This window comes from Lonchura striata, chromosome 1, assembly GCF_050655825.1.
Source record: "Lonchura striata isolate lonStrDom1 chromosome 1, ASM5065582v1, whole genome shotgun sequence".
Classification (NCBI taxonomy): Eukaryota; Metazoa; Chordata; class Aves; order Passeriformes; family Estrildidae; genus Lonchura; species Lonchura striata.
Window position 1 is genome coordinate 32,313,681 of NC_140703.1, and position 10,128 is coordinate 32,323,808.

At 39.2% G+C, this 10,128-nt stretch overlaps 1 protein-coding gene across 2 annotated transcripts in view; it reads left to right on the top strand.

The window, feature by feature from the left end:
- Window positions 1-1,639, top strand: part of PRMT8 (protein arginine methyltransferase 8) — a 56,906-nt gene extending 55,267 nt beyond the window's left edge. For both annotated transcript variants that reach the window (XM_021548873.4, XM_021548872.4), the window contains exon 11: window positions 12-1,639. In XM_021548873.4, the coding sequence (XP_021404548.2) occupies window positions 12-95 (84 nt within the window). In that variant the 3' untranslated portion in view covers window positions 96-1,639. The remainder of the gene's footprint in view (window positions 1-11) is intronic.
- Window positions 1,640-10,128: the final 8,489 nt, after the last annotated feature.

Consider the following 10,128-nt stretch of genomic DNA (forward strand, 5'->3'; position numbering starts at 1 on the left):
TCTTTTTACAGCGTGACCTGGATTTCACAGTAGACTTGGATTTTAAAGGACAGCTATGTGAAATGTCAGTATCTAATGACTACAAAATGCGTTAGCAAGAGACCTCTCAGAGAGATGAAAAGGTGAATTTTATCAAGTCTTGAACTGCTGAGCTTCAAGCTAGGAACAACTGTTCACAAGATTATTATATTAAATACTAGAATGTTTACTCTGATGGAGGGTGGTAACCTGATCTTTCTTGCAGATAGTACAGGGGGCTGGGATCCCACTGTGAATGTACAGTATACAGAACTGTAGCTTTTGTTAAACATAGGAAAAAAATAAGCAACAGTCTTGAGTGTTCTGGTTAACTTTAGGGTGGCAGAAGATGCTTATACAAATTGTATTACTTACTGTGAATTTCTGGTTCTTCCAAGCTTTGCATGTTAAAGATGATTAGGGCAGTTTTCTCACTATGAAAGACTACTACAGCACATTACTGTGATAGTATTACTGGACTTATATTCAATATAAATGAATATATATATTGTACATGCGGAAAAAAAAGTCACTTCATAATAGGAATTTGTTTTGTGATTCTTTAATTCTCATTACGCAGTTATGGAAAGATAATGATGTTACCTCTGGCGCTACTCTAGGCAGTGATATATTCCATTAACTGTCCAATGTTATAGCTTTGGTAAATATTCCATGCAAAGTGTAGATAAGAGCTGGGCATTTACAGGAAGTTCAACAACTGTATTTTTGAATGTCCTCTGAAAATGTGGACCATTAGTTTTGAAATTCACCTTCACAACTGGATGTCTGTCAGAGCTTTAAAAAACATTAGCTTTTTATCCTTGAAAATATTCTGTGGTGAGTTTTTATAGCTGGATTTTGCATGAGACTTTCAGAAATCAGACACCTAGTATTTAAATGTGATGAATGCAAAGTCTCTGAAATGGTGGATAATTCATGCTTCTTGCCATGCCATATTTCAGTTCTTTGCAAAATTCTTAATACAAAATAATTTTTAAAAAATAGGAACTAGTGTTACCTTTTGATGATGTTTTAGATAAGTTTTAAATTGCAAATATTATTCTCAAGAGTGCAGTAATTTGCAGGAGCAAGTCAATGTCTTAAAAAAAAAAAAATGTCGATGGCTTCTGATATTACCAAGATGTCTGTAGCTTTCCTGTCCCCTTGAGTCCCTTGTTTTTCGTACAAAATCTCCTGCTAATTGTTAAAATATTAAGTGCTTATAATTCCTCATATATATGTATCAGGTCTTTTTACTATATGAATGTGAGCCATTTAACCACATGTAATTCATCAACAACTGCATCACCAGTCCTATCGACACATTTTCCAGTCTGTCTGGCATTAGGCACTAAATCATGTTCTATCTTGTACTGGATAAGATTGACTAGTTTTTTGCCTAAAAATATTTTTAATCACCTGCAAATAAAGCATACTTGAAGATGTATTTTGCCAGTATTTGTCAACTTCTCGCTTTTTAGAAACCGATTTCTATTGATTTTCCCTCCACAGAAACTGTACAGTGCCTCCATTTTCTTATGGTCTAAAGAATATGATCTGGGGATTTTATCAAATGGTATCTATGTAGAGTGAAATTAAACTGTAATTCAGCAGTAAACGATACTGTTTGCAATTTGGTTCATCACTGTTGTTTTAAAGCTTCTTTCATATTTTTGGATTGAAGATGTACAACTTACCTTACAAAATTGAGTTTATCTGTGAAATATTGCTGTCATTTTCAAGGATTGATTTCAGCTACTCTTTCAGTAATGGACTGGGAAAAAAACATCTACAAGTCGCTTTCTATTAACACTTCTGTGATTCTAGGAATTTAAGGTGAGGAAATCTACCACAGTCTGTCTCAGGCCCTCCATTTATATAAAAATCTACTCAAACAATGTTTTCTCCTTCTTCTTTGCCACTAATCACTGAGACGACTATTACTGAAAGAGGAAAGACTCTTACTATTTTTGCCTAAATTATACTTTGAAAGCATTTCAAACCATCCACTTCTCTACCCACAACATTAATATTTAAAAACTTTAATATTAAAAAAATAACAAAGAAGGGCGGGGGGGGGGGGGGGGGGGGACTCTCATACCTTATTTAAAATAAAGACAAAAAAAAAGAAAAGAGAAAAAAAATATTTCCAATGGTCTTTACTGAGAATGTGTCATTTTTGCCTGATGGAAAGCACCACTTGATCAGAACAGCTCATTAACCAATCTGAGAAGTATGTAAGAACTGCTGTACATCAATTGCCCTTTCTGCCTCATCTTTCAACTGCTGACAGGGAAGTGTTGGTCTCTCTTCAATAGTGGCCACCTTGCCTTAGTACTTGAAGTGTCCATTCACTTCTGTGTTGCAGGATTACATTCATAGTGATACTGTTAATGGCACAGTTCTGAGGTGGTCACCACACCTCAAGACACATTCCATCCTGGAAAATTAGCTTGTGCTTTTCTTCACATTTAAAAAAAAAAAATAATAATGTATTTCTTCATGACAGAAAGAACTGAGAGTGTCTACCAGAGTGCTAAGTGCCTTAAAATCAGTGATCAAAAAACAAATGCAACCTTGCAAGGCCATTAAAGCTGTTACCTACCAACAAGGTTGTGAAAGCACGGGTGAGTTCTGCACACACAGCATCTGTTAGGTCAGCATTAGTGAAACAGGTATGCAAAGACCTTACAGGTCAGGTGCAATCAGCTACAAGGTTTTCCTCAGCAATCCAAGTCTGGGTAAATACCACAGAGTCTGAGCCTCATTTTTTCTCAAGTCATTAATAAGAAGGCTTCTTGTGGACTCCAGGACTGAACCCAAGCCACTGATTTTTCAAAGCTTTACATTAAAATATAATGACAAAATGACGCTTGAAAGCTGAAACAGAGCACGTGTTTAAAAGATTTAATTCCCTTCCCACAGAAAGGAAAAGAAGATCATGAGTTGAGGACAGAGCATGAGAAAGAAACAGAAATACAGTATTTACACAGAAGACTGTCCCTGATGAGTAACACAGCACTGGAGAAAAGAGAAAGCAGGTCGCTTCTGCCTTGACTCTGATCTTAAGGCGAAAGTATTAAAGAGCTTCTCAGGGATTGTTCTGTCACTTGAAACAAAAAGAACCATTCAAAAACAGCTCCGTGCTGAGCATGCCTCTAAAAGGCACAGTGGGAAATTCACACTTGCAGTGCTTGATAGGATTAAGGAAGTAGTCCCTAGTGTTGGGGGGTCACTCTGTATTCCCAAGGTTCTCTAAAGAACAGCATGGCATAGCCCTATTCTCATAAGAGCTTCTTATTCCCAGCACCAATTAACCCTTGCCAGATGTCAATAGTTTCAGGTTTAGGTTTTGCAGGTCTTGTTCTGAGGACCTCTCTATGTGCACAATTAGGGGTTTACAGCCTTTTAATACTGTTTTAGACTTCTAATAAGAGTTGAAACTATTGAAAATGGGAACAAGAATATTACCCAAGGTGGTAATATTTACCCAGTAATACCCAAGACATGTTTTTACCACAGTGCTAATTTGAATAGCCTTCTCAGAGATCACTTCTAACAGGATTTGTTTTAAATTTAATATTAATTCAGAAATTAATTTAACACATACAGATTTGATTATAGATAACTCCATTCACTTAGAAGGTAAGTTCATAAAGGATACATGGTATTCTATGTATATAATGAAGATTAAGTCCCTACTTTAGGAAGATTAGAAAGTACAGGGCTGACCTACTGAAAAGCAGCTCTTCAGAGAAGGACCTGGAGATTCTGGTGGACAAATTGTCCATGAGCCAGAGGTGTGTCCTTGAGGCCAAGAAGGTCAATAGTACTGGGGTGTCTTAGGAAGAACATTGTCAGCAGGTTGAAGGAGGTGATCTTGCCCCTCCACTCAGTCCTGGTGAGGTGAATCTGGAGTCCAGTTCTGGTCTTCACAGTACAAGAGAGACATGGAGCTCCTGGAGCAGGTCCAGCAGAGGGGAATGAGGATGACTGGGGTACAGGAGCATCTCTCTTAGGAGGAAAGACTGAGGCAGCTGGGCCTGCTCAGCCTCAAGAAGAGAAGACTGAGAGGGGACCTTTTTGATGTCTGTAAGCACCTTAAGGGAGAGTGCCGAGAGAATGAGTCCAGACTCTTCTCAGTGGTGCCCACCAATAGACAAGAGGCAAAGGGCAGAAACTGATGAGCAAGAAGTTCCACATGAGTCTGTCACTTGGCTTGCTCAGCCTAGAGGAGGTTGAATAGAGACCCCATTGTAGTCTTTAGCATCCTCACAGGGAGAAGCAGAGGGGAAAGTACTGACCTTTGCATCCTTGCAGCCAGCAGCAAGACACAAGCAAACAGCATGAAGTTGAGTCAGAGAGGTTTAGGTTGGATATCAGGAAAAGGCTTTTCACTCAGAGGGTGGCTGAGCACTGGAACAGCCTCTCCAGGGAAGTGGTCACAGCACCAAGCCTGACAGAGTTCAATAAGTGTTTGGACAACACTCTCAGGCAAATTATATGACTCTTGGGGCTGTGCTGGGCAGGGCCAAGAGTTGGACTCAATGATCCTTATGGGTCCCCTCCACTTGAAGCTATTCTATGATTTCATGAGGAAGAACTTTACTGTGATAAAGCACTGGAACAGATTGGCTAGAGAGGTTCTGGAATCTCCTTTCCTGGAAATATTTAAAAATCACTTGGAAATTAATTCTGAGTAATGGATTCTAAGGGACCCTGCTTGAGCAGGGGGTTAGAGTATATGACCTCCAGTGGTCCTTTCCAAAACTAACCATTCAGAAATTCTTTGGTTTCCAAGAACAAAGACTCCCCCTAGCCTCTCTGGACAGCTGTTCCAGTGTTGTGATAATCTTACAGGGAGAGTTAAAACAAGAGAAATTCCAGTTGAACTTAATGTTCAAGTGGAATTTCTCTTGTTTTAACCTAGGACTTTTGGTTCTTGTTATTTTACTATTTTCTCCCGAGAAAAACCTGGCTATCTTTTCACTGTAATTCTCCATTAGGTACTGGAAGATACAGTTAGTTCCTACCTTACGCCACTCATGGTAACTCCCCTCTTCCCTACACAACCCATGATTGCATCCTAGCCTTTTATAAGAATTACACCTCCTATGTACCTATAAACCCTCCTCCTCCATTTTTCCCCCTAACAGTCTATGTTGCCGCTGTAACACAGTGCTTAACAAATGCATCTAAGGGTTTTGCAACAAATGACATCCCAAGGATCACTATTTAAAACAGAACTTCAGTTTTCTTACTGTGCTGTGTTGTTGCCATGGAGGGCACATTTTATGAGCAATTGCTGTTGGCTTATAAGGTCTAAGTTTATGCCAGTGTGTGCATCTGCCTGGTTGGAATATACAACTAAGCCAGGTGATTTCTTTTTCAGTAGGCATGAAGCATTCACAGACTAGTTCCAACTAGAAAATGGGGAGGTTTTTACCTTTTTATGAAACATTTCTTTCAACATTTCTTAGAGATCATCTTAGATCCTAATCTGCTAGAGACTTCCCAGAAAACTGGTGTTTCTGCACAGGTGGGGTGAGCCATGGCAGTAGTACACCTACAGGGAACAAGAGTGTTCCCTGAAAATAGCTACTGCTTCTGGGTATAAGCACAAAAAAGGTAAAAGATGTGTTCTACACAGTCGAGGTAGAGAAAGAAGCAGACCACTGTTCACAGATGACTGCTAAAGCAGACCACCTGTCTCTTAGACAAAAAAAAAAATAAAAAAAAAATCTTTTAGGGTGCAGATACAACTGACAGGAAAGAAAAAGATTTTTATGATCTCAAAATTTTTGAAATCTCTGCTGTTCTCTTTGCATATCTTTCAGGCTTTACAGGTACCAATACAATTTCCCTGACTCCCTTCCCTTTCTCTTTTCTTTGTATGTTTTATATTTTCTCATTTTTCAGTGGAAACCAACAATGGAGATTTGTGATGATGAAAACAACATGAAGATAGTATTTTTTGAGAAAGCTAGGGCAGATACTGTAGTGTGATTATGAAACAGAAACCATGTTACCTTTGAGATAACAACTGCACCACAAAATCAGTCATACTTCCTCAAACAGCACATAGGTTTGGGCTGCAATCCAAGTCATTCCTCTGAATCATCAAGTGCAGTCTTTTAAAAGCACAGCAATCAGCAAGATCAAGCCTGGGCTGACCCCTAAGTCTTCATGTGGAAAAGAGAACATCCTCTTTTGCAGCTCGGTTCTGTGCTTTTGTGTCCAGCCGTTTCCCATTTATGTAAGTGAACCATCATCATTTCCAGTACAACACAGCCCTAGCACCAGAAATGGACCCCTGAATTTAATCACAAACCATACCTGCCCTACCATTTTGATGCAGGAATATGAACAGGCAGCCCAGAAAGGCATGTGTAACTCATTAACAGGAACTTGCAATGCTGATCAGTTAGCAGAAGCACTTTATCACCATTGTGGCATATTTTTCACATTTATTGGCATGAAAAATCAATGTCATTAGCTAATGAGATATGATTAAAGCAAATATAATTGCTATTATCAACATCAAGGGAGTATCTCAGAAAAAAAGCTCATTATTTTGCTTGCATTCCTATGGGGTGAGTGTAGAAATAGAGCAAGAAACCTAAGTGCTGTGTGAAGCTGAAGCAGCAGCGTGTGAGGGATAACATTTGTATGTCATGTAGCCAACAACAAAACACATGATGACAATACATTTTGAGCTATGAATTGAGGGTATGGAAGGAGCAGAATTCAAAAAGGGAAGGTATCCTTTACCAGTACAGATGTGCAGGTAACTGAGAAAAGAACTTAAGAAAATAATTGGAAAACACTCAGAAGACTGGGTAAATTGTCCTGACACAACCCACTAACAAAAGTAGTGAAGACAATAAGGTAATTTTCTTGAAGGAATTTCCATTTGAATTCTTTTGCTAAATGATACCGTTTAGTAGGAATTCTGTTAAGCAGCAGGATGCCTGCTCTCCATCTGGGCAAATTCCTGGACCCTTACAACCTCATGTTCATGGGTCCGAATACAAAATTCACTTTTGCTTGCCAGAACATTGATATTGTGTTACCTTCTCTCCATTCTTGTTCCTTCAACAGTACTGGCATAATATGCTGTTTCTTTTCCTTCATCTTGAGAAGTTTCTAGCTTGTATTTCAGGGATATATAGGATTCCCTTTGTGGAATCCGCTTATAAACCAAAACTAGACCTTTCTCAAACATTTCTACTAAGCTGTCTTCATCTGTTACTGGCCTTTGTGTCATGTATCCTTTTTCCTGCAGTCCACTCATGTAAATGCCAGTGACAGTGAGGATAAATCTAGCTGGCCTGGAGATATTGCCAGTCCCACAGCACTTTGAACATTTATAGACAGCTAGAATTGAGGAAGACAGAAAGTACCACTGTAGTTTACCAATTTCTTGAAAAAATCCAATCCCATTGCTGAAGCAAGACAAGATGGAACAGGTTGCCTAGGACCACTTACAGTTAGGTTTGGAGTATCTTCAAGGATGGACATTCCACAATTTCTCTGGGAAAACATTTTTTCAGAACTTCTACAGGAAAAAAGAAAATATAATTTCTTCTGTTCAGATGGAATTTCATGTGTTTCAATTTGTGCCTGTAGCCTCTTCTACAGTCACTGGGTACTCCAGAGAAGAGTCTGGCTCCCTTCTCTTCATTCCCAAAGTTCCTTAAGTATTTACATTTACTGGTAAGATCCCTCCTGAGCTTTCTCTTCTTTAAACCCCCTGGGCCCAGACATTCAGCTGGTTTTCAGAGCAGTTTCCTGTCCAACTGTCTAACACTTTCTCATCTTGTCAGTGAGAATGTTATGGGAGAGTGTCAAAAGCCTTACTAAACCTGAATTAAACAACATCTATTAATCTCTTCTCATCCATCAAGCTAGACATCTCATTGTGGAAACTATCAGCTTCATTATGCACAATTTCCCCATTGTCATTCCATGTTGATTATTCCTGATCACCACTTTGTCCTTCATGTATCTCAGAATGGTTTCCAGAACTAGTTGTCCATCACCTTCCCATGGCTTGTAAGGCTCATTGCTGTCTGGACTCTTCTTTTTGCCCTTGTGGAAGGCTAGATGGACAGCTGCTTTCTTAGAAATGTCTTGCACCACAGAGTGCTTTCATAACACCCTTAAATGCTCTGTTGCAGGTGTTGTGGTGATCTTAAATTAACTGCTAGGCTTTAATGTTGGTATACAAAGCAGACATTCAAAACAGTCTGCTTAACTAAAATGATATTTGTTTAGGGATTTTTCCATCTGTACCACCAAAATGTAGGTTGTAAGGAAACCTTGGAGGTTTCTATTCCAAGCAGAAATTTCCTCAAAGCTGTGTCAAATCACTGTGGCTTTGTGCAAAAACTGTTCTGAAAACTTCCAAGGATGGGGACTTTGTAAGTTATCAGCAAATTGGATACAAATCCCCTTCACAATGAACCGTGCCTAGCTTATTTAGCATTACATTTTGAAATCTGCCAGAAGTTAATTTTTAATCATTTGATAGATGTCTGTAATTGTATGACTTAACTTTCTTGACCAATGGCACCCTACAGTAATCTAAGCATACCATGTTTGCACAGCTGCATTGTCTGCATAGCAATGACAGAAAGGTACATTTAGCTACTGTTCTACACAAGAATCATGTCAGCAAGGAACAAATATTAAACAAAAAATTCACTATTTAATCATCTAAGCGCACTCGATTGCTCGGCAGCATTCCCTGCATGGGACAAGCCAAGAGCAAGGGCTTCACACATTTTACCTAAGTTTAGTAATTTCCTGCACAACCTCCCCTGGGGCTTCTAATGACACAAATTATTGCAGTGTGAAAGGTGACTCTACAGAGAGTTACAAATAAAAATGCTTATAATCATACCTGTAGAAAGTTTCACTCCTATCACTCATTTGTCTTTCTGACAGAAATGTCATTTAATGCAAATCAGGTTCTCTGTCAGAATAATACTTAAAGAAGTCCTGTCACTGAAAAACTGCATTAGTGATTTATGCCTCATTTCAGAGGGATGAGCAACAGCCTTATTACAGCCTCATAATATAAATCCATACAATACAGGGTTGCTATGACAACTGATGAGCCTTAATATCCTAGATTCAAAGGACCTTGTTCAAAGCTGTCAAGTAGTGCAGTTCAATGCAGTTCAGTCATTTGCACCTGTAAGAACTGGGAGAAGGCCCTCCAGAAACGGAGTGGTTCACTCAGGCTCTCAGGGGAGGCATCAGAGTTTTGCAGCTGAGAGCCTTCCTTACCTCTGAGCTATGCACTGCTAGTCCTGAGGCTTTCCAGTCCCCATCAGAGGCACCCAAACTGGTGTTTGGCTTCAGCAATACTGAGCTCCCCAGACTGCCTGAGAAATAGGGTTCACATCCAGTGTCTTTAATTAATAGTTAAAGATGAGGTTAAAAAGAGGCGAGACAATTAAACACCTTCTTGGTACTGAAAAGGGGCTGCCCACCCCTCTAGACTTCTTTTCTCAAAACTGTGATCTTAGCTGTGTTTTCCGCCCATATCCTCCCACTAACTGTGGTATTTGTCAGATTTTGCTGGGCTAGTTCAGCTTACTAACAAAGGAGAGAATTCTGTCTTTTTCTTCTTTTCTGTACTATTTTTCTCCTTGAGATTCTGCCAAGGTTCAAAATGGCTTGTTGCAGGGTTTTAACAACTTGCCAAAGGTAAAATGGAAGAGTAACAACTGGCAAGAATGGAGAGTTGCAAACCTACCCAGTGGTCTACCCTCTGAAAAGAGCAGCACCTGAGCTTTAACAGCAGCTATACAGTCACAGCAATATTCACATTCTTGATTCATAGACTTGACTTGCTGTGAAAAGGTAAAATTTAAGTGTAATGCTGCAGCAGCATTGAATCCTGCAAATAGGCAGACTGGTGTTTACAAGGAGGTCATTAAGTATACAGAAAAAAAAAAAAGAAAAAAAGCTTAAGCCAGACACAGTGACACAAGACCTAAAAAAGCATATTATGTATCCTCTGAGCAAAAAAAAAAGATGGCTCTCACAACGTGAGGCAAAGATGAAACGAGGCGAAGATGATACAAGGCAAAGATGATA